General features: G+C 42.4%; 1 protein-coding gene across 1 annotated transcript; it reads right to left on the reverse strand.

Moving 5' to 3' along the window:
• Window positions 1–4,439: 4,439 nt before the first annotated feature.
• Window positions 4,440–13,763, reverse strand: LOC104290743 (thiamine transporter 2-like). Its single transcript, XM_009889894.1, has 6 exons — window positions 13,747–13,763; window positions 10,847–11,012; window positions 9,808–10,624; window positions 8,093–8,285; window positions 6,369–6,510; window positions 4,440–4,619 (listed from the first exon to the last, which is right to left on the reverse strand). The coding sequence occupies exons 2-6, from the start codon at window positions 10,994–10,996 to the stop codon at window positions 4,440–4,442; spliced, it is 1,482 nt and encodes a 493-aa protein (XP_009888196.1). The 5' UTR covers window positions 10,997–11,012; window positions 13,747–13,763.
• Window positions 13,764–27,240: the final 13,477 nt, after the last annotated feature.

Genomic DNA, 27,240 nt, shown 5'->3' on the forward strand with positions numbered 1-27,240 from the left:
TTCACTGTAGTTGGCAGCAAAAAGAAGCCTAAAGAGATTTGGGGTTTTAAAGCTTATTTTACATGTTTTGCATTAGAAAGTCAATTCCACTGTTCCTGGAAAACAAGTGAAACAAGAACGTTTGGCAACAGAAGGGAATGAAAGCAAAGCACTGACTGCTGTTTAACCAAGCTGTTACAAGCCATTTCTTTTAAAATGTTGAATTCCGCTTATTAGCAGGCACTTTAGAAAAAGTGCTTCTACTTGCACTGTGAGATTGTATTTATTAAAACTTAGCATAAAGAGTGTGTTATTTAGGCAGTATTTCTGTGACCTCAGTGGCATATTACAAAAAACAGCCCTAATATTGAAACTTGATTTTAAATGATTGCCTCTGACTATCCTCTTTCTCTTACAAATTATTGTATCTAAAATATAGCCTGTATTATCCTTAACTCTAGTTCTGCTTTGAAATCTTTTGGTATCAGTTATCTTTTCAAAACAAAAATGTGTTAAACCCTGGACTGGTCATAACATCAGCGTAAATTTTGCATCACTTCCAAATGCACTGAGCAAATGAGTGGCCAGCACAGTTCCAAATAACTCTGAAGGTAATGAATTACCTGTCAAAGCTGTGGTGTATTTGCTGTGGATTCATGTGCATCCTTCGTAGGATGACTTTCTGTCTTGAGAAGTCAGAAACCACCCTTTAGTATTGGAGGTAGTAAGAAATTTCGGTGTCTTTTTGTTTCCTAAAAGTTCTTTCTAAACTTTCTAAACTAAATGTCACCAGAATTTAAAAAATAATAATAGTATTTAAAATTGATCACAGCTCTTCTTGCTTGCAGAACTTGTCTGTGGCGATTGCAGGGGAAGCTTTCTCCTTTACAGGTTTTGTCAGCAATGAGCTGTAATTTCAAGATAAAGCTTTAAGACTCGCAGTAGCTAATGATCAATAAAAACTGACATGGCAAGAAAGCAATCACTTGATTGCATTTTTGTGTCAATAAATAACTCTAGAAGCTCTGGTCTCTGATTCATGGATAAGGCACAGCACTTGTTTTACGGCTCGGGCTGACGCTGACCCTTGCTTGCATGTAGCACAGTGGCCTCTGGGCTCACGGACCCTGTGGACCGTCCTGGCTCTGCTGGGGCTGCGGGGAGGTGGGACATAGAATAACTCATACTTTTAGTTGGCCAGGAATCATTTCTATATAAGGACCAATCTGTTGCTTAAGGGCAAATGGCCAAGAAGCTTCTAAATCTAACTTCTAAGCTTAAAAAAATCAAAATCGAGCTGCTTCAGAGAAATGCTCCTGCTTTGCTTTCCTTCACCTGTTTGTTTGTTTGGGGTTGGTTTGGGGTTTTTTTTTTTTGGTGTTTTTTTTTTTTTTTTGACTGACTCCCTATGTCTTCCAAGGTTCACCAGAGGACGGAGTTGACCCTGAGGCCTGTTGGTGGGATGTGTGTTGACACTGGGAGTGAACGCTGTGGCCCCGTCCAGAGGGGCCCCGTGTGCTGCCCAGGGCAGCTCGGTGAGCTGGTTGGAGCCCGCTCTTGTTCTACGGGTACGGAAACTTCTCACAGCGCTTTGAGCATGTAGTACAACCAGGCAGGTGAGTGTTCCAAGAAGCCAGGCTTGCCTCTGCGTTTTCTTTTTCTTTACCAACGGCTTCTGAGAAGGGTGGGGGAGAGGCTGCTGGGTATATCTCCTGGCCTGCTGAAAGTTGGCTGTGGACTGGCATTTCTGGGGGAACCCACGCAGCGCTTGGTTAACACCTGCTTGCTTTGAATTCAAAGATACAATTTGTTTGCTGCCTTGTTGGCCAGAGCTGGCCTTATCACCTTGCCGGACTGTACCTTCATGGAAGACTCCTGCCCAAAACCACTAATGATTCAAAGGTAGTTAGTGTTGTATTTAGAGGGGGTTGTAGCTGTGGGGAGTGATGTGCTCAGCTCTGGATTTTCATATTTACGTGGAACCCTTTAGCATGCTGGGAGAAAGATAAGTACTTAATACTAAAAGCTGCAAGGAAGGGTGGACTTGTCTTTTTTCTGCCAAACTAGAGAGCCTGTGGTTCCAGCCCTGCTCATAACCTGCCTCAACCACCTCCTCTCCAGTGTGTGTGTATGTCCATGAGCACACAGGTAGATGTGTGCATTGCACTGTTTTGGATGAAATCTCTAACTCCAATTGTCAGGTTAATACTGATCTGCAGGTGAAACCCCAGGGTAGTGTAAGGGCTTCCCTTTCCCTTGCTCTTGTTTCCACCTCCAATGTGTCGTGTCCTTCCTAACACTCCTAAGGGCTGCCCTCTTCCTTCCCTGTATCACCCCCTCCCCATGCTTCCCCAAACTCCCAATGTCAGAATCTTTCTTTCCAAAATTTGAAATAATAAGAAAAAAAATATATATATTTTTAAAATCTTATCTTTTTTCTGAGGATAATATTCTCTATAGCTGCAAACCAAAACCGCTTTGTCTGCTTGGTTCCTTTGCTCCTTAGTGGCATCTCATATACACAGAGGCAATGAGCTCTGACCAGTTCAGAACAGAAGAATTTTTATGGTTATCTCTACCAGTTTTTCTAGCTCCTTTCCTGAAGCTTGCTAATGTCATTATTTTTTTAATAACAGCAGAAGTTCCCTATCTTGCTGACTCCTTTCCTTTTGTCAGATGCTACATAGAGAGAAATATTTGTTAACTTTCTGTTTGAGACTGGGGAGCTGGACATACAAAGTTCCTCTTCTTCACTTAAATGCGATCTCTAGTTAGCTTCTAGTCCAGCTTCTGGCACCTAGTTCTTTAATGAAATGCCTCAAAAAAAGATTCCTACTCACAAGGAAAAGCAAAACAAAATAGTCCTTGCTCTACTGGACTTTGTCCACGTTTCTTCAGACAGGAGTATCATGCCCTCAGTTCTGCTGTAATAAATACTTACTGTTTAGTGGAGACTCGGTACATCTCCCACTTTTACAACTACATTGGTTAAGCTGTTCTGCTTCGAGCCAGTTTACAGCAGAGAATGTCCACACAATGCACAACACTAAGCAAAAAAGCCTAGAAAATTAGGTGGGTTCTTTTGGTCAAATCCTCCCGATTCTTCTTGTGACTTGAAACAAATTGTTTCTCTCTTACCTGCTCTCACCACTGGGCAGTTTGCCTAGTTGTGGTATGTGACAATCGTATGAAAAGCACATATGTCAGTACAAATGATAGCTTGTGTCTCTACAGGAAAAATATTATTCTGTAAATGTTAAGTATTTTCTATTTTTATTAGTTAGATGAAGGTATTGGAAGCTAGAAGCAAAGAGTGGTACAGAAATAGCTTTAACAAATGGGCATAATTTATATTAAATTAGGGATTCACTATGCAAACTCATTTATAGTCTGTTTTCTTCTCCTGGACTAACTATCCTTTGTGCTGCACTAAATTAGCCATAAGACTTCTCGATAAATTCTCAGATGCTGACCCTGCCAAATCCAAGGTCAATGAATCTCCCTCATTTGGCACTCAAAAGCACACATGATGCTAGCTTTTTGTTTCAGTTATACATTTTCTTGGATATTCATGTTAATCTGGAATTTTCCTGCAAGGAATTAGCCAAATTTCTCCAGAATGTACTTCTCTGGTTTTAGTCCATACTACTCAATCCCTTAAGTTTTTTTTTTATTTTTCCTGTTGAGACAGGACACTCAGTCCTGAATTTAATTTTACTGGAAGCACAAGGAAAGGAGTAGGGCTCTTTCATTTTGTCTGGACTTTGATGTTTTTCCCTTCTGGGCTGAGATTGCTGCAGGCTCAGTACAGCGTTTAGGTTGCAGCTTTCAAACGCAGCCAAGCAACAACTGTGGCTTAGCGGTGTTTTAGTGAACCTTCTCAGATATGTTGGGTAAACCTGCTTTTCCGCACCGTTGTGTGCAAAAGGCCTGCTTCTGATGTAGGCTTTTAAATTAGATGGGAGAAGTCTGTCACCAAATTGCCTGTAGGTAAGTAGGAAAGAATATCAAGATGCAAGCATGATCCCTTTTTCCTTGGTGTGGAACAAGGTACGTGCAAAGGGGAGCTTGACCCTTCACCCACATACATGAGCAAATGTGCGTGGAAGCAGCTTGCCAACACCGTATAGAAGAGCTAGAACAAGCAAGGCAAGGTGATCTCCGATCTTTGCCAGCGTGCGTGGTGGGATGCCAAGGTGGTTGCTCTGTTCTCGTTTACAAATTACTGCTGCTTAAGCTATTTATAGGCGAGTAAATAAGAATCTAAAGCAATTTATGTTCTCCTCTTGGCACAGTGCCGTTATGGTGATCTCTTAGCTAGGATATGTTGTAACGAAGGGCTGTAATGATTCAGCGTAGCTTTTCAGGGCTGTGTTGCACGTTCATCTTGCACTGCTGTTCCCTGTGTGCTGCAGTAGGAGCTCTTCTGGGCTGGCCACATGGGCCCGTCTGCCTGACTCCTACAGCCGTGTCATAGAGCCAGTTACAATCTGCTCCTTTGATTCGTGTTCAGCACGGTTCAGGTGCTCTTTGCAAGATCTCGCTATTTTCCTTTCGCATTTGCTTGAGACAAGCATGCAAATGCTTCTGATCAAGAAAATCCCAGCTATGACTGCGAAGTAGCTGCCATAAATTAAAAACTGGGAGGGGGAGAGAAAAAGGCAGAATTAATGAAAAACACATTAGGAAAACACTGCTGCCTCGGGGGATGACAGACACTATTACTTTGTTTACCTGTGTTCTGGCACAGTTTCTCTATGTTCAAGTTTTTGCTTTGCGATTAAGCAAAACCTTAGCTTTTCCAGCAAACAGCAGATCTTTGAGGAATGAAGAACTGCCCCTTGCTTCCAGTCCTTATGTCTCTTGATAAACATCAGAGAGGGGAAGGGATTAATGCAACATGTAGAAGTGGCCTCGTTACCCACATATACATGAATAATGTAAGTGAAGAGTCTGAGTTGGTACGGTTTTGCTCTTACTTGCACGTTTCAGTGCTGTCACCACACTAGCTTGTGTAAATATACCATGACTTTGTATCAGTATTTCCAACAACAGTGGCACACCTATTTATGAAGTCCTACATATTCCCGTCCTTCATTTTAAAGTTTTAATTTTTAGTGTTTAATTCAATCTTTAATCTTTTAAGGTAACTTTTTCCTTCTCTGTGCAGAATATTGGAATAGCTTTAGTTGTCTTCAAATCCATGGGAGTAGGAAGCTGCCCAGATCCCATCTGAGAAAATGCAGAGGTCAGTACATTTCAGTTGACTCCAACATAAGAGGAACTGGGCTGACTGAAGTTAGGGACGCTGTTGTGAGATAGGATATCCCACCCCAAATTAAGTGCCCAAACTATGGGCAGAAAACTGTTATTCACATTGAGATATAGATCAGGTTTGTTCCTGGGCCGGAATTAGGTGACAGGCGTCCTTGTCACTTGAGCTGAAATAACTCCAATAATCCAGGCTGTGTCTCATGGTCTTGAACTCCCCTAACAACATCTGGTCATGCTGATTCTGCATCTCAGAAAACCAGCCTGAATTTTTGGGCAGAAAGGATGTTATTCAGCGTCCTATTAATTAGTAAAACTGGTCAGATAGCAAGGCCTGATTATGTTCTGGTGTATCTGCCTTTAAAAAGTCGGAGACCAGCACCTGTAATTCTAAATGCTGCACTAAAAGGCAAAAGGGAAGAATGATGGCTGACACAAGGGAAGAGCAAGTTGTCTAGGCTTCTACAAATGAAAGAGGGAGTGAAATTATCCTTTGGCATAGCTATTTCTCTCTTGGTAAACTTTTGAAGATGAACTGGATAGGCAATAAATGGGAAGTAGAATCAGAATGGTTTGGGTTGGAAGGGACCTTTAAAGGTCATCTAGTCCAGCCCCCCTGCCATGAGCAGGCACATCTTCAACTAGATCAGGTTGCTCAGAGCCCCATCCAACCTGGCCATGAATGTTTCCAGGGATGGGGCATCTACCACCTCTCTGGGCCACCTGGGCCAGTGTGTTCCGCCATCCTCGCTGTAAAAAAATTTCTTCCTTATATCTAGTCTAAACCTTCCCTCTTTTAGTTTAAAACTATTACTCCTTGCCCTATCGCAACAGGCCCAGGTTAAAAAGTTTCTCCCCATCTTTCTTATAAGCCCCCCTTTAAGTACTAAAAGGTCACAATAAGGTGCCCCTGGAGCCTTCTCTTCTCCAGCCTGAACCACCCCAACTCTCTCAGCCTGTCCTCATAGGGGGGGTGTTCCATCTGTCTGATCCTTTCTGTGGCCCTCCTCTGGACCCTCTCCAACAGGTGCATGTCTTTACTGTGCTGAGGGCTTCAGAGCTGGACACAGTACGCCAGCTGGGGTCTTGCCAGAATGGAGTAAGTTAATAGCACTCACCTGAGTCACTATGTTCAGTCCCAGGCCTTTTGAATCCACGACGACTACTGTAAGAATTGTCTGAATCGCCAGTGCAACAAAGTTGTTGAATCCAAACATCAAGGCATAGCGCTCCATGCTCAGATTGGCCGCAATCTGGAACCTAATGTGAGACTGGCAGGTCAGTTACTTCACACTGGGTGGAAGGTTGTTCCTCTCAACTTAGTTGATGAAGAGAAACAATTCATGCAGATGATATAGGAAGGATGGAGCAAATAATGCTTCATTCGTTTGTTTGCTTTCTTGTTTGCTCTAAATGTCTTGACTACTACAGTGTATCTTGATGGGTTTTTTTACTTGCCTGTGTTTCTTTTCCAAACCATGTTATCAGGTGATCTGCTTTATCTCGTTAGGAATCAGAGCTCTTTAATCATCCCCTTTGTTTCTTCTCTACCTTCGCAAACTGTGCCGGGCATGCTGTAAAGTCTCCATGGAGGCTTTGAAAGACATGGCCAGACAAAACCATGAGCTGATCTGGCATTGGCAGGAGGTCTGCCCTGGGTGGGATGTTAGACTGGAAGGTCACCACGGGTATCCTCTAACCAACTTTTCAATGATGATATGAATCACTTCTTGCTTTGTGGCTTGACAGCTGAGATAGCATACCATTTATTTCTACCAAGAGCCTGTAGATTTGCCTTGCAATTTCTTTTTTGACAATAATTGGATCATTTTTCCTTGCAATATTTACATCCAAAGTTTCTATCTGAACAAATGTGTGCTAGTCCTGCAGCTCTCTTTTAATTGTTTTCTATCAGAGCTTTTTTTGTGCAAGCTTTTACTTTTTTTTTTCTTTTCTGTAGAATACGCTGAAGTAGTCCAGGTGTGATCCACTATAATGTATAACAATCCACCAAAATGAAAATAGAGGATTCGTTTGACTTTGTTCAAGATAGGCACAATTTTTGTCATGCATTATAGTTCTAGCAGTTTTTTTGAAATGGTATCTGAATAATTTTGGGGTTTGACATAAAAATTAATTGGACATTTCTGTTCATGAAATCATGTGGTATGTCTAACGACATTCTGCTCAATAAAATAACTAGGGTAATAAACAAGTTTTATGTTTATTACACAGTTTTAAAATAAATAAAAAATAATATATATTTTTCTATTTCTGACAACAGAATAGCTTGGTTTCCTAGGAGATCTTGCCTGAGTTTATATGTCCAATGTTTTCTTTTATTCCTTGTTTATATCATGGTATCATTAAGGGTTATATGTATAAAGTTATGTTGGGCAATATTCTATGCCAAATCTTTTTTTGCATTCATGCAATTTATAGCTTGCTAACAAGTGTATCAGCAAGGTGGTCTAGAAATAAGGGGATCTCAAAGGATGGTTGTCTAGGCACGCTCCTCCCTCTTGTTCACTTGGCATCTTCTATGCCAGAAAGGAGGAAAATAGCTTTTATGTTTTGCTGTAATTGTTGCCTTTAGTAATAAAGATGCCTTGCACTTTGTTTAACTTCTGCCTAGGTATATGTTCAGTGTCCTTCTAATAATTTTATGGTTGTTTAGAAGAATGAAAACAGCATAACTAGACTTTTAAGTGTCCTTGTCTTTATCTGAACAGTTATGTCTAGCATTAGACCAGCTACCTCCAAATAGAAGGAGGGATGCCCAAACTTAAAGAATTGTTGGTATTTTCTGCATAATAGTAGCACTTTCAGGTTTTATACTTACGTTGCTATTGTTATGAGGAGCATATAGCATGCTTTGAAAATGAGATAGCCGGCGTAACATGCCCAGATGTTGGTAGTGAAATGCATGAGAAACAGAGAACCAGCATCTATTGCAGAGAAGATCCCTAAAGCCAGTTCTCCAAAAAGGTCCCAGTTAATTTTCATATATTGTACTATGAAAGATGTTACCGAACCTAGAAAAAGAGGAAAAAAATATTTAAAGGTTGTATCTGTTCTATAGCCTACATCACCAAGTCTTGCCACCCTCGCATGCTGAAAGGCAATGCTGAATAATGAAGCAGAGTAGTTCTGAAGTGTTTTGAAAGCATTTCTAATCGCTTCTGAAGTCGTGCAGATGACTGGTCATTTTTAGACAACTGCAAAAATCAAGTCTCTGCCATTCCTTTCTTAATGTTCTATTCCACTTCACAGGATAAACCGTTATATGAAAGGATTCATTATTTAGCTGTCTGTACCCAGCATGTATCTCCAGGGAGAGAATAAGGAACATGGTTTGGAGCTCAAGAACAATTCTTCCAGCTTCTACTAGCTTACTGTATAGCTAAGCTAGTAAACAATTACCTTCTAGCTTAACAGTTTACCTCTGTGCAGCTCATAACGGGGCTAATCTGTCAAAAAAAGGAGTTTTGTGAGGCATCAAGTGAATATATTTGGGGAAATGAGAAAGGATAGGCAATGCTTGCTTTTGATGGGCCTGCTACCAAGACACATCTGTTGTGAAGGTAAGCCACCTGACTGTCTGTCTTAGGGGACTCATACAATTTTAAAAGTTCTGCATCTCTACATTTAGAAATAGGCAATTCCACGAGAAAGAGGAATTCATCAAGGAGTAGACACTGCAGGAGTTAAATCCTTCTAATTCGTAGTTCATTTGGTCTGTTGAGTTGCCTACCTCAAGATGAGAGTAATTTTTAATCTTAGAAGTATCTGTTTCTCCTTAATGACTGTAAGGGTAACCTGAATGACCAGGTATGACGTAGACATGCTTATTTTCCCTGGTGGGTCACACCCCAGTGTCTTGTGCAAGTTCTCTACAGCAGCACAATATGAATATGTGAAACACTGCCAACGTCAGGGTGGTATCCTCTGATGTTACTTTTTGATAACATTACTTTGCTTATGCGGTGTGGGCATCTGCTTCCAGTGCAAAAAAGTAATGGTTAACGTCAGTAGCGTAATGAATTCAATCAGGTCTTTTCTGCAAATCTCCATATCTTGAAATGACTAAAATTCTTCTTTCCCTCCTGCTCCGCAAGAGTATTTCACTAGAGAGAGATCTTAATAAGAGGATTATGTTCTTTTAGTGTAAAATATTTATGAAAAACTTTTCATCTGTGTAAGTCGATACAGTTGTTATGGGAACTGCGCGACATTTGTTTGGGGGGAAACGCACCACCCCCCAACAACCTCATCAAAAGAAACATGGGTGCCTCTGAATGGATTTAGCAGTTGGATGCAAGGTCCATATGACTTGTATGCTCTCTGCGTACTGGTGGGCTAAAGCTGGGTGTCCCTGTCATAAAGAAAAATAGCATAGCTCATATTTGAACTGTTTTGTACATCAAAGAATTAGATTTTGAATGCACAATGCATACACTGACTTCCTGGAGCATCTGCAATGGACTGGCGCTTTAAAAATGTTCTGAAATAAAACTTCAGATCACCTTTGTGATGGATGCCTAGACACTAACTTACTCAGAAAAGTTGCTATTGCTTCAACAGCTCCATTGTACACCGCAGAGCTGTGAGAGGGGGCTCTGAAGTCCCACAGCACTTGGACATAATTCAGAACCTGGTTAAACCCTGCCGTAGCCAGAGCCCACCACAGGGACCAGTACAGGAGCTTCCTAGAGCTGTAGCAGTCCCTCAGGTCCTTGCTCAGCTGCACCAGTACTCCGAAAGCGTGATTCTGGGGCTTGGCATCGTCAGCCTGCTGGGTGGGGGTCGGTGCCCTCTCAGCAGATACAGAGCCCTCGTCCTCTCGGCAGTTCGATGGCCCGTCGGCGCCAACTGCGGCCACGGCTTTGTCTGGTCCTGGGAGAGTTTGCGAGACCCCTTTCCTGTGGAAGAACATACTCTTTTGAGGCATTGGGAGGAAAAGGGAACACACGAATGCCAGGGACACAGAAGCCAAAGTAATGGCGTTAAGGTGAAAGTAGGATACATCTGCTAAGGAAACCAGCAGCTGTCCCAGCACGGCGGCAACAGTGGCTGCAACCAGAGTGATACTTCGGCAATAGCTCGTCACTCTCTGATAGTGATCGGTGCTGATGACGCTGTAGATGTAGGCATAATAGGCGACCTCGGTGGCTGTCGCCATCCCGTAGAAGAACTCCACCATCTGCATGGCCAGCACTCCCTGTGCGAAGAGGAGCAGGAGCCACGTGATGATGAAGCTGATGCCCTGGAGGAGGAGGATGGGCTTGTAGCGCATGTAGTCTGTAATCAGGAAGACTGGGAAAAGGAGTGCGAGGTAGGAGTATGTCCAAACTGGGAAAATCTGGTTGGTAACCTGGAAGAGAACAAAAGAGAAAATATTTTTGCAGGCAAATGGATCTTAAATCCATTAAATGGATCTTTTATTTATGCTATCTGCTGCGAATTGTAACCTGCCAAAGCTGGTTACAGTGTGCTTTTTGGTTTTGATCTTTGTTTAAAAATGTCTTTAAACTTTTACTTTTTTTTTTTTTTCTGTTGCTCCATATAAAAAAAAAAAAGTCAGAGTAAACCATACCTTTAATATGGTCAGGTTTTTATCTGGTCCTGTTAGATACGGGGTTAGGAAAGGTTCTGATGGTTTCATCATGAAGAAGAATCCATAGAGGCAGAGAATCAAGGTGGGAAAAGTCCAGGTGTTGCTTCTTTCTTGCTTCCAGCAGTCCATGGCCTCTGCAGCAAAGCTGAGGAGGAAGTTTGTTAGAAGGATGACACTGCCCACACAAGTGCAAAGATGTCTTGTAATTGATTTTTATTTTGTGGTTTCTAATGCTAAGGAGTGCTCTTTAGAGGCGGCAGTTGGAAAACATTTTTCTTCATAACTTTAAAGTGAACAGCTTTTCCTTACATTTGTCTGCTGTTTCTGTGTCTTTGTAGATAGTGTATAAAGAATGACTTGGAAGATCTTTAATGGGGAAACAAATTATACTGGCATTCAGTCTGCACTGATCAAGCTAACCACAGGAAAAGCCTTTCTAGACAAAAGGCACTGAAGACAGCTGAGTTCTGAGATTCCACTCAACACCATGACTGATCACAGCCAAGCGCCATGTCGAATGACAACTAACTAGTTCACTATTGCTGGGTTGTTTTCCTCCTTCACCTCCTACATGTGTATGGCTTTCCTGTTACATACAGCTGGTAACTCCAGAGCCTAGTAGATGAGAGTTGCTAGTAAATACAGAAAGGATGTCAAGCCACATCCTCAACTGGAATTAACTGCGTTAGAAGTCCAGTTAGGATACAGAAATCCTATTTTCAATCCACACAAAAAAATTAGTAGTCACTGAGGATAATAGTTCACACTAAAATGAAATGAAGCAGATATTTTTGTTCTTGTCTCCAGCAGAGACTTACAGAATAAATTAAACTTTGCAACTCTGAACAGAGCCCAAAGAGAAGTCAAAATGGGTGTAATGGGGGGCACACAATGGAAAAAGACAGTAAGCTATACTCCATATTCATGTTGGTATAGGCAATGTCAGGAATCTAAACGTGCACAATTTATCTTTTGGAGCCGTCTGGAAGGTGCTCATTACCAGCTGGGATTTCCATCCCTCTGCTTTTGACTTTTACCTCTTTACCTCCTGAGAACTTTTGTTTTCAGGCAAAAGTTTTAATCTTAAAAATAAAGTATTTTGCAGGCAGTGTTTTTCCTCAAACTTTTTTTGTAAAAGCTGAAGAAAGATCTCTTCCAAAACAGCCAAAAATATTCGTGTGCCTGTTGACTGTATCGCTCCAGATCGGGTGGGCAGAGGATCCTCTCAAAGGGTGTGATACCTAATGCACAAGGCAGCAGGCATTATGCATCTTCTTTTCTAACTTCGCGCCATGATAGCACATTTTACTGATGACCTGATGCACTAAGAAATGGGTGCAGATAACGGGAATTTGAATTATTTCATTTTATGAATAACAGCTGAAACCATTGATGTTACAGGATGTACAGCAGAAATGCTCTGTACTGTGAACCACTAGAGGGCAAGATGACCCTAGCAAAGGAAAAATGTGTATGGGAGGAATGTGAGACACATTCCAGTGCTCAAGGAAAGAAGCATTTCTGACCCTCCTTCCTCCCCACTTGTTATAATAGCTTCTGCTGCAATCAGGGCTTGGGCAGGACCGGTTTTGGCTCTGCCCAGGATCACACTCACTCGGTTGCCATACCATCCCCTCGTTCTCCTTTCACATGACAATCATTAAAGGGTTACAGCACTCTAATGCCCCATGAACACTTCATGTGGTACCAAGATGTTCTGAGAAAGGCATCAAGAAGAGGGGGGATGAAGAGCATCTCTAGCACTGTAATGAAGAACGTTTGTACAAGTTAGCCAGGCTATATTTTTCCTGTCCCAGCCTAGATTCTCTACTCCAGTCTGCTTCAGGTCTTGCCATGTTTAGAGGTAACTTGGCAGTGCTGGGTTAACGGTGGGACTTGATGATCTTAATGGTCTCTTCCAACCAAAATAATTCTATGTCTGCTCTCCCCCCGGCAGGCTGTGTGACACAAAGGCAGCATGTCTCATGGATCCTTTCAGAATGTCCTCCTCCCTGGGAGGCGAGTGGGGCAAACTGCTGCATTGCCAGCGCTCGCAGGGTGCTGTGTGCTGCACCTCTGATGCTGCTCATCTGTGGCAGGGCTGTGCCATCATGAACAGTAATTTCTGTTTTAAGATATATGCAGAAAAACTTTAGGTGTGCCCTGGTCACTGCATCCCTCCAGTCCCAGCACATGGACTGTTTGGGGTTTTCTGCTACACACGTACCTCTATTCCATAGATATACTCTTTGAGGCATCTGGGTTAAGCTGGCAGATAAGTCGGACAAGAAGTTTCCCACCTGATTTAAGCAGCTGTACAGGAAAAACCTGCCACTGGTGCTGAGTGGGGAAAGGCTGTGGGGGTTGTTGGGGCAGGTGGCTCTGCCTGTGGGGAGAGGGAGGTGGGCGCTGCTCTGTCCGCAGCAGGGTGGGCACCCGCCTCATACCCCAGCCCTTCGCTGCCGGTGAAGGGCTCTGCTGCAGCCCCAGCTCAGCTCTGCCGGCTCCTGGTATAATTGCTCCTTTCTGTATTCATAAACACAAACCTCTGACAATGAGATCTCTGCCTTGGTGCTTACGGGGGAGGGATCCAACTTGCTCCCGTTCAGTCACCCCTTATGGTCAATTTGTCTTTCATGAATCTAGGTTTTTCTTAACTTTTGGAGAGACGGTGGTATGCTTTGGTGTCGTTCTGCAGCTAAACCATCCTCTGTTTCTTGTTTCCCCCATCAATTCTCAGTTAGTGCTGGAGCTGTCAGCTCTTCTTTCACACAGCCTGACCCAGCCCCCCCAGTTCCCCACCGGACTGCTCTCCTTTCCTCCCTTTTTCCCTTGTCACTGCAGGAATTCTGATTTCCAAAGTTCATATATAATCATACCTGGTCTGCTGGAGCTCTTCCTTTCGTACTTCCAAGGGAAAAGTCCTCTTTTAGTATTTCCAGTCTTTCTTCTGGCTGTCCTTCGTGTATTGCATCGACTGGACCCTATTTAGTTTTTGTGCTTTTCCTGTTCTTCTGGTATTTCAGCTTGCTCTGATGACACCTCCTTTGAAAACCTTTCCAGTTGGCTTGCTTTCAGCACCCTTAAAGGAACAGCCAGACAATCCTGGCCTGTCCTTGCCCAAAGGCAGCAGTAAATTGAGACCGAAACTGCAGTTTGGTGCTTGACTGGCACAAAAGTAATAGAGCTAATCCTGTTCCCAAAGAATTCTGGATCTATTTTACAGGGTATGTGGCTTGGGACCCACCTGTGCCTCAAACTGGTCTATATTAAAGATGGAGCACTAGCTATGCATGGGTAATGACAGAGATGATGGAGAACAAATACCGGTGTTATAAGATTTAAATGTTTTCCCCGCTAAATACATGGGGTTTCATTCTATTCTGGCAGGTTTAAAAAACCACTCTGCTTCCCTTTGACCATTTTCTCTTAGCGAATTTCTCACATCTTTTGCTTAGGCAGGTTCTCACAGGTTCTCCAGTGAAGGTAGAGATGGTCCTACAGTCATCTTCAGAAGATCCTGTGGGACTCATAACAGCAAGGGATACTATCTGAAATGTACAGGTTTGCACAAAAAGTATGTACCTACAAATCTAGATCCACTCCTGCACTGGTCCTAAACATGTGGGTCTGGAACGGGGGATATAATAATTACTTAGAAATGCAACCAATAGAGTAGAAAAATGATAAATTTGTAAATAACAGTGAATTATCCAATCATTTCAGAGGAAGGCAGCTTCTTAGTTCATACACAGTAAAATGGTAGAGTAACTTTAGGGAGTTATACATGAATATGAAACCCACATGAAATTCCCTGCTGGGTGAGATGAGTTCCCAGCTAGGCCAGTCCTTTGCCTTCAGCTTGTGTTACATTTTGCAGCCCTTCTGCCTCCTACTCCTCGGCAGCCAGAGCTTGGGGATTAGTGATGTTAGAGGGGCTGTCCCTGCCTATTGCCTTTACCTCATTTGTTTGTTGACCTATTGTCCGTGAATCCATCTAATCCTGCCTGGTACACTGCTGTATACTTGTGTGAGCTCTTGTCACGTATGTGAAACTAATGTGCGAAAGGGATGTAATAACTCCTTTTGGCACTTTCCAGCCATCAGTCACTGTCTGACACTGATCCCAGAGCACTATTTTGGGTCTGCATGTTTAACTAAACCTGGAACTATAGGAGGTGACAGCCCATCTGAGAGGAGACTGTGTGTACCTGCATTTCTTCTGAAATTTTATTCTCCGGGGCTTTTGCTAAAATGCAGAGAGCTCTTGAAGTGAATAGCGTTACTCTGGGTTTGCATTGACTTACTGAGGTAAAAATTCAACTCAAATTTCTCGGCAATGAAAAAAAAAACCAAAAATTCTGTTTTTCCTGTAGTGTAATAATGAGAAAGAACGATTTAAGTAACTTCCAGTGATTGACTGTTTTTTTTTCTGCTTTCAGATCCTCTTTTACCCTCTATTAGCTGTTCTTTCCATACTCTTTAGTCTATCTCATTTGTACTTAAAATTTCATCCTTTTTCACTGATTCACATCTGAATCCCAAATGCAAGACAGTAAAACTAAGATGAGCTTATGCAAGTTTTTGGTGAACTTGAGAGCTATGTTGTAAGTCGCCTGCAGCAGAGCTTGGTTGCTGGGTTTGAAGGGGACTGTGCTCTTTACACTGAGTTTGAATGTACTCTGGTCGAAGCAGAAGTGTTCCTCTGCTTGCAGGGTGGGCTGGGAGATCTCTTTTACAGCTGGCATCCAATTCTGTTCAGTTGTGAAAGGGAACACTCTGTAAGACCTGCAGAAAAGGGGATTTTTGTAGTAGTAGTGCATCCTAAAGTTAATGCAATGTGGTCTCTAATGTATCAAGGAGACAGGAAAATTCCAAGAGAAGGGGAAGGAAAAGCAGTAAGAGAACAGAACTGTAAACCTCTGTCCAGTTGGGTGCTGACTTAGGCTCTGCTTTCTTCAGCTCCCAAATCACGTCTCTTTCTTGACACCTGCTTAACTCAGAAGAGACTTTGCAAATCAAACTGAAGGGTTATACTTTTTGAAGAATGTGTGCTATACTCTCTTAAAGAAAGAGTGATAGCAAAGAGAATTTACTGTGGCGAATACTGAAGATTTTTCTCAATTGGTGGCCAAACACAGCCCACGCACAGAAAGGTTGCAATGGCAGTTATGAAGATGAAACTGCCTTTTTGTATGATTCCTCAGACCCAGGAGTATTCACAGGGCAAGTTCACTTTTTGATTTATGGAGGAGCAGACCTTTATCTTTTCTCATGCTCTGCATGCCTGTTTGGGGAAGGAGCTGCTCTTTGCAGCCTGAGCCTGAGCCCTGTGGTGTGTGGGTGAGGGTTTCCATAACTCGCCTCTCAGCTGAATCTCACGCAGGGTTCTCAAGGCGGGGAGACTTTCGCATGCTGGGCTATAATGCTTTCATCCGAGACACTTAAATGCTGATGCAAAGTCTAGTTTAGAATATTTAGCTAGAAAGTACTAAGTGCATTACTTCAAGGGGTAAGTTAAAGAATATGTTAAACCAAACTAATGTTTCACGTATTAGTCTAAATGTAGACTTACAAGGACTTCCTTACTAAAAGTAATGACATAACCTTATTTTTCACTACACTGCTACATACATAAGACTAATGCCCTTCCTTTTTATCCAGTCAATCTTCTTATTCATGTCACTAGAGCACGCGTTGCCATTTGCACCGTGCAGGGTAGTGGCTGCTGGTGGCAGTGCAGGATCTGGAACTAACAGCTGTGTCATTAATCACCACTCTGGGACATTTTGGGGGAGTTAATTCTTTTTTTTCTTACAGGTAACATTTTGGTGGTGGCACACTTGGATGTTTGCATAAGCAAGGCCTGGAGCTCTTGCTGTGATGTGCTGCCAACATAGCATGGAGCACACAGAGGTTTTGTGATGAGTTTATATGGACTGGTTGAACCTCCTTTGCTTGCAGAGCCATGCTTTATGTCCCCTTTTGTGCACCACTGACTTTGGGCCAGTGCTGGGTTGAAAGGAGTGCTTTACCCTCTTAATCTCCTGTCATTGGCCAGGGAAAGTTAACTTCAATATCTTTAGCTTTCTACAATATAAGTCACTAGCCAGATTTTCTCCTCTTTTGCTTATGGTTTCATTGTTGACTTAAATGTAGGTGACAGGTCAACACCTCCATAGTTGTGAGAGGCCGGGAAGTAGCATCCAATTTACTCTGGGTGTCCCCTTGGGAGCATTGCCAAGACTTTACACAGATGTATGGCATGCTTATTTGCATCACAGTAACCTGCATTGTAGCGCTCTCATTTGATTTATCTCTCTTGTGAAAACCCGTCAGAGACTTTGGTAGGTTTCCAAATAAAGGTGTTTCACATCGTCTGAGGACTGGGTTTGTTAGTTGAGCAAGATCCCCTTTTACTTTCTTGCTCTAACTGGCACAAAACACACTGCTCTCCCAGTTGAGGGGTGCAAAGCAGTGTGGTTTGGAGGAGCCACAGGGCTGAGCCATAAAATGGTCCGGCATGTGAAGGTATCTCCTGATACTGCTCAGCTACAAAATTTATTGTTCAAACTGAAGTTGTTTGTGAGCTTTGCTATATTTTCCCCTTTGATTTATAGGTCTGAGAACGCTGGAAAATTAATTTTTAATATTTTCAACCTTGGTTTTTATAGTTCAAAACTACTTTTGAACAACAACAAAATATCAAGCACGTAAGTTGAATAGATTATAAACCTTTCAGGTTTGAGCAGAAAAACGCTATCTTCTGTATGGTCTCCCTCTTGGCACCAGGGTATATTTTAGCTCTAACAGCCAAATTTATGTCTGTTGCAATTGTACCAATAGCAAAATACTGTCTTGAAAATGTTAAAACAGAGAACTGAAATCCAAAAATAGTGTGATCCAAAATTTACTGGAAGTTGGAGAAAGTCTTCCTATTGCATTCAGTGAATGTTATAGGAGGGCAGAAAGACTTAGAGATGAATAGATTATACCTGAAGTAGTTCTTTTTGCTTTCCTTACATTTTCCTTCCCAGATCATCAGCAGAGGACAGGAACTACTATGTCAGTGGGATGCTCTGGGGATTTTCCTTTTATCTAAAAAGTCCTCAGCTGACTTTTGTGCTGGCTGTGGGTGGGTGTACTGGGCTCTGGTTTCCCTCTGCCCCACACACAGTATGTCTGTCAGCTCTTCTACTGGTATAGAAGCCATCAGTGTTTAAAGGAAGAACAGCAGTTTGATGGTATTTCTGGATGAAGCGGAAGATAAATGATTCTGGTGAGAAAGAAGTGGTTGTATTTTTGTTATGACTGCAAAGCTATCTTTCACCATCGCTTTAAGATTGTCAGTGTGGTTCACAAGTTGGCTTTGAGCTCTTCACTTCTGCAATGTGGCTGAAACACGTCTATTTTCTGTGGCTAATAAGAACATTTTGTTAATACTTCCTTGGTATGAACTACATGTTACATGTAAGAATGAAACAATCGTTTTCATCAAGTACCAAATGCTCTAAAAGTTGTGGCCTGTTTTCTCATCAGTGCCAACCACAGATCACTCCCATGACAGCTATGAGCTCCACATGACCAATGAGCCAAGTAGTCTCTGGACATAGAGCTTGGGTAAATCTTGCTGATTTTTTTTTTGGTAGAGATGAAAAAATTAATCTTTTTAATTCAATGCAATCATTGTTCAACGCTGTAACAAAAACCGAGTAAAAATCATGCTTTTAGGAGAAGAGGAAGAGAATAAAAGAATCTGTTAAGCTTCACCTTTAGAATTTGAAGGGTACTTCAGTCATGGACGGATGCGTGTGGTACACATCCCAGCCACAAACCCCCCATATCTCCAAGTTTGCTACTTGATGACTGGACCTGGTGACTTTGCCATCCTATTTGTATTTTTTGTAACGATGCTATACTATCTAATTCAACATGCACTCTTAGCTTGTGCTTTAGCTTTTCTTTGATTGCATACTTTCTTCATCTCTAGTGAAGTAAAAAAAAAGGAAATGATATATAGGTCAAAGAAATCTCATTTAAATTAGTTAATACTTCCAGTGACTAATGGTGACTTACCATGGATTGCCAAAGAGAGATGAGAGGAAAAACCTGAAAGGATTTCTAAGTAACTTTCTGTGTTGAAAGATCACTTTCTGAGGCGTGTTCCATTGTACACTTATCTTACACTCCTCCCACTAGTGGCAGATTTTGCCCTGTCGTCATGGATGGACGTCTCGTTTCAGAGATGCAAATTTGCGTTTGCACAACTTGTGTGTGTAGGGAGTTTCAGCTCAGCACCTCCACTCTACCTTCCCCCCTCCCCGCCAAGGTCCATCTCATTACAGACACTATGGGAGACTCTGAATCATTGCAACAGCCCAGGTATAGTCCTGCTGGGAGAACGTTTGTCACATTTTGACAAGTGCACATAACTAGCTGGATGCTTCATTTAATGCTAAATCTCTAATGACATTTGAGAGAGGCTTAAAATAAATGCATCATGCTGCTAGTGTTTGCTTGAAAGTAAGAATATTTCTACTCAAAATGCCTGGATTCTTTTCATACCTTGATTTCTTGCCAGCTCAGAAGAGTTTGGATAATAGAGTCACCAAACACTTGCAGGTTTTTTGGTTGGTTTGTTTTTTTCCCCAACAGTGTGTTGGTCCCTTTCATGGAGAATACATATATATATATATTTTTTTTTAATGTGGTCCAAGATTTTCTCCACATGCCTTCATCTTCCTGTTAGTCCTTTCAAAGGCAGCAGTTACAGTGTATGGATCATATCCTGAAGATCTGGCCCTGGTTCCCAGGTCCCTCAGTGCACTAGGTTGTGTACAAACATGAACGAAAAAAAGGACCATCCTCTGATATGAGGAAGGCTAAGTCTAGTTACTTGAGGTGAGGATTTTCTTGTAAAACACAGTTTACTTCAGAATAGCAGATTTCTGTCAAGCCCAAATTGCTTGGCTTAAAACATCTTGTGTTTGAGCAGCTTTTCCGGCTCTGCTTCTTGCAGAACAAGCCCGTGTTGTTTACAGGAGCACCTGAAGCTTGTGAGTGGTGTTGGGAACAGCATCTTCCTTAAAGACCTGACCAAGGGCAGAACCAATAGGGCACTACTGTGTCTGGCTGGAGTTGTCCAGGCCATCAATAAGGTGAGAAAGACTTAGACTTTGAAAATGAGGACGAGGAAGATATGCTAGAAGCAGCTAAGGGGAACCTTGTGGAAAGAGAGGAAAAATGACCCTGGCAGACATTTCCTTAACGGGAGCTACGGCAAGACTGCCCTTATTAGGGCCCCCAAATGTCTCTTGTGGAAATCAAGAAGTGAGGACCAAGGTCCAAGAAAGGAGTTTTAAGGGTATAAGAGGATAAGGAAGGCAGTATCTCTGCTGTGTTATGCAAAAGAACCTGTAAGAGTCGGGATGGAAGGACTCAGGGCTGTGGTTTCCTTGGAAAAAGAGTAGGACTCTTGGGCAGAGGGAAGTCCGAGCTGGCTGTTTTGGGCAACCATGGTTTAAGTCTCCCCACAGGAAAGTCCCTATAATGTAACTGCATAGTGCTGAAAAGCTACAGTGATTACAGCACTTGCTTTGAGAAGGCCTGCGTCCATGGCTACTCTACCAATGTTCATGACACAGCCACTCCAGAGTGTTAACTAATATCTATTAAAACCAAACATGTTTGGGTTTTGTTGGCAATCCCAAATAAACAGGCGTTACTGGATATTTTTAAGCTAGTCTTCCAATAACACATGACAAAACACCAGCTGTATTAATCACGTACTAAGTAGTCCAGAGTGATCAAGTACTCTATATGTCAAGTGTGACTTGGTAAAAACCTTCAGTCAATGAGTTCTCTTGGTCAACTTAAAACTTTACTTTACTTAGTTCTTCTATTTTCTTTTTAGGGTTTGTTTTATTTGTTTTAGGTCAACTTGAGGAAGCAAACCTAGAACACAGGAAAAAAAGGCAGCTTCACATTTTCCAAATTATACTCTTCTAAGTTATAGACAAAACTATTCAAGGTGTTTCAACTGAAGTCATGAATAGCTTCAGCCCACCTAAAACTGCATTTCTAATGAGATTTTTAAGTGCCAGATTTTTTTTCCCCACCTTTATTGTTGTCTAATTGTCAAAATCTGGAAAATGTCACATATCTTTCATAATTGCCAAGGAATAATATCTTTTTCTCCTCTTTGTGAATTAAATAGTTTTGAAGTGCAGACCCTCATTTGTTAGTACTGGAAGGCGCACTGATGTTCAGGCTGTGGATTTTGGCCCCACCCACTCTCCTTTTCCAGATCTTCTTTGGGAACTGTACATCTGAGAAAAAGCCATGCCACAGCAGTGGAGAAGCACCAACTGACACGCGGAGAGGTAGTGAGGTGGGGGCTATACAAAACCAGAAACTTCAGGCTTAGTTTCAATGGGGTTTTATGATGACTCTGGTGCTAAAAGGTTGCTGACAGCTTTCTTTTTTTCGTGAAGATTCCAAGATGTTAGATCATAGTAAATCACATTCTTTTTGCAACCAGGTTCCTTTTTTTGTCTGCAAATGACACTTGGTGGTCTCAGTCCCTTGCAGGAGATACACATTTTATCCTCTCAAGTGATTCCTTCCCTTCTTCCCCACCTTTGTAGAAGTTATGCATAAAATTGGTGCTTCTTGATTTCTTTAATGGTCAGAAACTTATTACTCAAAATGTTTCTTTTGTTATGCCTAAAGGCATACACAAATTTAGGTTGGAAGGAAGACAGAGTTGTAATAAAGCAAACCTAATGCAACCTAGAGCTTAGCTTGGTAGGTAGCTTTCAATTGTTTCTTCTATTGACCACTTTTTTTCATCCTTCTTTCCAGCTATAGGTTTTGCCTTCAACTTTGAGAGGTCCATTTCTGTGAAAAGGTGGATGGCTATCACGAGAGTCTATAGGCAGAGTAGGGTTAATTTTGAAAGAGAAATCTGCCCTCAGAACACCAGATATTCAGCTCCTGTACGTTTGTAGCAGCAAGCAACTAGCAGTGCTAGGATGGACGCTGAGATGTTCATGGCAGTTGAACAGTCTCCTCAGAACCTGCAGTTTCAATAGAAAATAGGTTCAGTTCTCCCAGAGAGCATAAAATTTGTCAATAATTGCATCAAATTAATGTCATTCAATAGCATTTCTAGATCTGTTCCTTATGGAGTGCAACATACAATTAGTGAAAATTGGTTTCTTCCTTCAGATAAAGATTTTTGTCAGTCATGCAAGTGTTGAACTGCATGTAATCATTGTATTGCATCACAGCCTCTACAGCTCAAGAGATGTTGAGCAATTTATCTGTGGAGCTTCTGTGTTTGGGATTTGTTATGTATTTTGTCATCGGGGATTATGCAATGCTTAAATCCCCGCATTTGCCCCTGTTCCTTTGAACTAGTGCCTTCTCCTGCCCTTTGCTCTGTCAAAGGTTTCCTAAACCATTGGAAAGTACGTAAGGGAATTTCCCGTTTGGTTCTGTTCTTCCTGGTTGATTAGCTGTATTGCTATAATGCTTTATTTTCAGCAGTTCAAACAAGGACAGGAATATGTAATAAAACAACATCTCTTTACAAGGATGAATAAAAATGGAAATTTTGGTAAACTGCTGCCAGCCAATTAAAAACTGTCATGTTTCTCATCTTATTGTAAGGGACAGGTAAGTATATTACAGATAGCGTCTAACACCATGGTAGGTAAGAGATGGTTGTTTTGTGTTTGTTTGTTTGTTTGTTTTTTTAAATCTTTCATGTTTAATATTAGACCTAAACCCATAAAGAAGTGACTATAAGCTGTAGTCTATCAATCAAACAGTCAATGATTATAAAATTCCTTCTCTGTGTCTCTCTTCAGAAGTTAATGGAGTATTTTAAGCCCTGCATCTGTATGACTGTTTTAGGATCTCATAGCAGAGTTGCATAGTCAAATAGATTACCACTGTGGCGCTACAGTTTCACAGAATCACAGAATGGTAGGGGTTGGAAGGGACCTTTAGAGATCATCTAGTCCAACTCCCCTGCAAAAGGCAGGTTCACAAGAGCAGGTTGCACAGGAACACATGCAGGTAGGTCTTGAATATCTCCAGAGAAGAAGGCTCCATAATGTCTCTGGGCAGCCTGTGCCAGTGCTCTAGCACCCTCAAAGTAAAAAAGTTTTTCTGTAAGTTTGGATGGAATTTCCTGTGTTCCAGTTTGTGCCCATTGCCCCTTGTTCTGTTGCTGGGCCCCACTGAAAAGAGTCTGGCCCCATCTTCTTTACACTCGCCCTTTAAGATATTTATAAGCATAAAAAATATTTCTCAGTCTTCTCTTCTCCAGGTTAAACAGACCCAGGTCTCTCAGCCTTTCCTTATAAGAGAGGTGCTTCGTTCCCTTGATCATCTTTGTAGCCCTCTGCTGGACTCTATCCAGTAGTTCCCTGTCTTTCTTGAACTGGGGAGCCCGGAACTGGACACAGTACTCCAGATGCAGCCTCACCAGGGTGGAGCATGACCTCCCTTGACCTGCTGGCCACGCTCTTTTTAACGCACCCCAGGATACCATTGGCCGCCTTAGCCACAAGGGCACATTGCTGGCTCATGGTCAACTTGTTATCCACCAGGATTCCTAGGTCGCTCTCTGCAGAGCTGCTTTCCAGTAGGTCAACCCCTAACCTGTACCAGTACACAGGGTTATTCCTTGTTAGGTGCAGGACTCTACACTTGCCTGTGTTGAACTTCATTAGGTTTCTCTCCACCCAACTCTCTAGCCTGTCCAGGTCTTGCTGTATGGCAGCACAGCCTTCTGGTGTGTCAGCCACTCCTCCCAGTTTTGTGTCATCAGAAAATTTGCTGAGGGTACACTCTGTTCCCTCATCAGGTCATTGATGAATACATTAAATAAGACTGGACACAGTACTGGCCCCTGGGGAACACTGCTAGTTACAGGCCTTCGACTGGACTCACAATCCTCTGAGCTCTGCTATTCAGCCAGTTCTCAATCCACCTCACTGTCCACTCATCTATCCCACACTTCCTAAGCTTACCTATGAGGATGTTACCGGAGACAGTATCAAAAGCCTTGCTAAAGTTGAGGTAGACAACGTCCACTGCTCTCCCCACATCCACCCATCCAGTCATGCCATCATAGAAGGTTATCAGATTGGCCAAGCATGATTTACCCTCGGTGAATCCATGTTGACCACTCCTATAACCTTCTTTTCCTCTACATGCTTAGAGATAACCTCCAGGACGAGCTGTTCCATCAGCTTTCCAGGGACGGAGGTGAGGCTGACTGGCTTGTAGTTTCTGGAGTCCTCCTTCTTGCCCTTTTGAAGACTGGCGGGACATTAGCTTTCCTCCAGTCCTCAGGCACCTCTCCTGTTTTCCATGACCTTTCAAAGATGATGGAAAGTGGCATACAGGAGGGGTTTGGCCTGTTCTTTCCGGCCCCTGGAACAACAGAAGGGGAGGTGTAGGAGAGGCTGAAAACTTTGTCGATCTGTGTTTTAGTGCTTTGTCTTACTGCGAGTGCAGCAACAGGGAGGGAGAGCAGGGTTTGTGAGGGGACCTGAGGAGGGACGTTGAAAAACTTACAGCAAAGGAAAGTTGCAAAGAGACAAATAAGTTAAGAAACTAAAAGAAGAAAAGGAAAGTTAGACATGACAAAACCAGAAAAAAAAAAGTGGGCTTGACCACGGCTTGGGAAGGAACCCAAGTGTAAGATCATGCTCAGGGCAGGGCCGCATCCAGTTGAGGTTTGAGCATCTCCAAGGGTATTCAAACTGGGCTTTCACATCCCCTCCTGGGCAACCTGTCCCAGTGCTTCACCCCCCGCCTTGCTAGGAAGAGGGTTTTTCTCTATGTCTGATGAGAATTTCCCTTCTCACAACTTGCAGCTGCTGCCTCTTGGGCTTCAGTTGTACTCCTCTGAGGAGACTCTGGGCCCAGCCCTCCCCGTGCAGCCTCGCGGGCCCCAGCACGGGGCAGTAATGGCCTCGCTCGACTGGGCAGCCCCCTTGCTGACTCCCACTCCATGTGCAGCCTCCTAATCGCATCAGTATTAGGACAATAAACACAATGTATTGGCCCAGCAATGACCACCCCCAACTGGCCCATAAGGTACTGGTTGCTGCCCCGTAGCCCGGCAGCCCAGGCTTTCACCCACGTTGCAGTTCATCAGCCAGCCTGTACGGACCCATTTGTTCATGCAGGTGCTAAGGGAAAATGGGATGAAAGTGTCATTGGGTCAGGGTGGATAACAGTTGCCGTCCCCTTGTCCGCAGGGAATAATCACTTCTCTTGAACATATAAGCACCTCTCTGTTTTTATATTTTTTTGCCTTCTGTTTGTGTTATGGACTTGTAAATGTAGACTGATAAGATACGGTTATGAGTCATATCAGGACTTAGGAGGCAACTTTCTTCAGCCATTTGCATTAAACCTTTTCTGTTTGTTTTTTTTTTTAAAAAAACTACTTTGTGCAAACAAACTGAAGGTACTTTGTACATGCTAAGTACAAATAAAAGGACAGCGCTCCTGAAGTTGAGGGCCTCCTCGTGACTTCTGTTCTAAATCTTAACTTTATTTCCTAAATCAAACAAACCATGAGATAAAAGGAGTCCCATGAACAAGAGTCCCATTGCGACACAAGGCACACCAGCCACTGCCTTTGGTGGGAACCAGAGGTGCGATGAAAACTGCCTGAGGGCAGAAGTATGGGGTGAGCACTAACGGGGTGATGTCACGGCTCTGCTATCAAAGCTGCTTGTGTTTAATCAGGAGCAGGTAGGAGTGCCAAAACTCAGGTGGGAAGATTCTGTCCAAAAAGCACTGGATGGAGAAGAAACAGAACTGTAGAGTCAGAAGGGAGATTTGAGATGCAAGGCCACCTCCATCTAGATAACAAGTATCAGTAATCACAGGTTAAGCTGTAATTGTCTAGGAAATGGCATAAGAAACGCCAAAGTTGGGTGTGGATGTAATAGATTTGGGATCAATGAGGAAAAGGAATTAGGGGTGAGTTAGTTATTTGGGGGGAGTTTGGGCAGAGGAAAGGAGATGCCAGGGTGGTGAAAAGGTGGGTTCAAGAAAAGGAAAAAATGGGGAGTAAGATATAAAATGAACGAGGGCAAGAAATGGGAGCATCTTGTGAGAGGAGGAGTGCGGCTGCCTCCAGGCACTGGTGAGGCTGTCCTGTGGGCCCAAGCTCCCCGGGATGCTGGGGGCAACCTCTATGGACAACCCACCACACTCTCCACCAAGTCTATGTCTGAAATAAAGTGCAGGAGGGGGAGTAAGAAGAGATAAACTCGTAAGGAAGGATAGACTTGTACCTTAATACTCAGTGCAGGAGGCAAGGCAGCAGAATTGCAATTTACTAGCACTTACTAGTGATTTTTCAGTTTTCTTTATAATAATTTAACCAATATATTAACTTAACTACTGTATCAATACTAATAGTAAGCAATGGAATTGTAACTCGGTATTACTTTGAAGTGATATAATTGTGAAGTAATATTTCTAATAATAGTGGTGTTTTTATTAGCCAATTAAAGTATTAGGTTGGTTTTTTTTTTAAAGATGTGCTGCCTAATCAATAAACATTATAATCACCCTAACCATCTATGTCTCAAGCCTCCAAACTAACAGGGAGAGGTGAACTTAGGGATAACAAGTACAGTAGCAAGACAGGAGACAAACTGATCTCTTTTTTCAGAAGGCTTTGTTAGCAATTTTTAAAAATATTATTTGCCTGATGCTTTTGATACTAATCCACGGATAAGAAGATACGGTTACTATCTTGACAATCTCAGAAAGTTCTCTTTCCAAAGTAGCTGGAGACTTTCCTAGTATCGACACTACAGTGAAACGGGAGGGTGGAAGTGGAGGAGTGTGTGTTGATAACCCAATGCCTAATTTTCATATCTTCTTAAAGGCAGTTGCTTGATAGACACTGGATCAGGTGAACTCTTGCTTAAAAAACAATAAATAAATAAAAAATCCCAGGTTCGTACCGGACAGCCAGTTTAAAAAAAAAAAAAAAAGGTGGTGTTCAGAGGGAAAATGGAGAATTGCTTGTTGTCAGCCTGATGCTTCTTGATACCTGTCAATCTAGAAATAGTTATAAGTGATTCATGTTTAAGCACTCCTGTCTTTATGGAAAGGAAAAAGCTATCAAGCCGAACTTCCGTCATTTCAGGTGTTGTCATTCTAGTTATCTATTTTGTACTATTGCCTAATGCTGACAGACAGTCCGTAAAACAGTTCAGAAACTGCTGCATACTGAGAGCATCGATCTTTATGTATTTTTATGGCATTTCACTACGATCCATAAAACAGTTACGAAAAGCAGCATACATCAGGGCACGGGATCT

Source organism: Charadrius vociferus, unplaced genomic scaffold, assembly GCF_000708025.1.
Source record: "Charadrius vociferus isolate BGI_N301 unplaced genomic scaffold, ASM70802v2 scaffold650, whole genome shotgun sequence".
Taxonomy (NCBI): Eukaryota; Metazoa; Chordata; class Aves; order Charadriiformes; family Charadriidae; genus Charadrius; species Charadrius vociferus.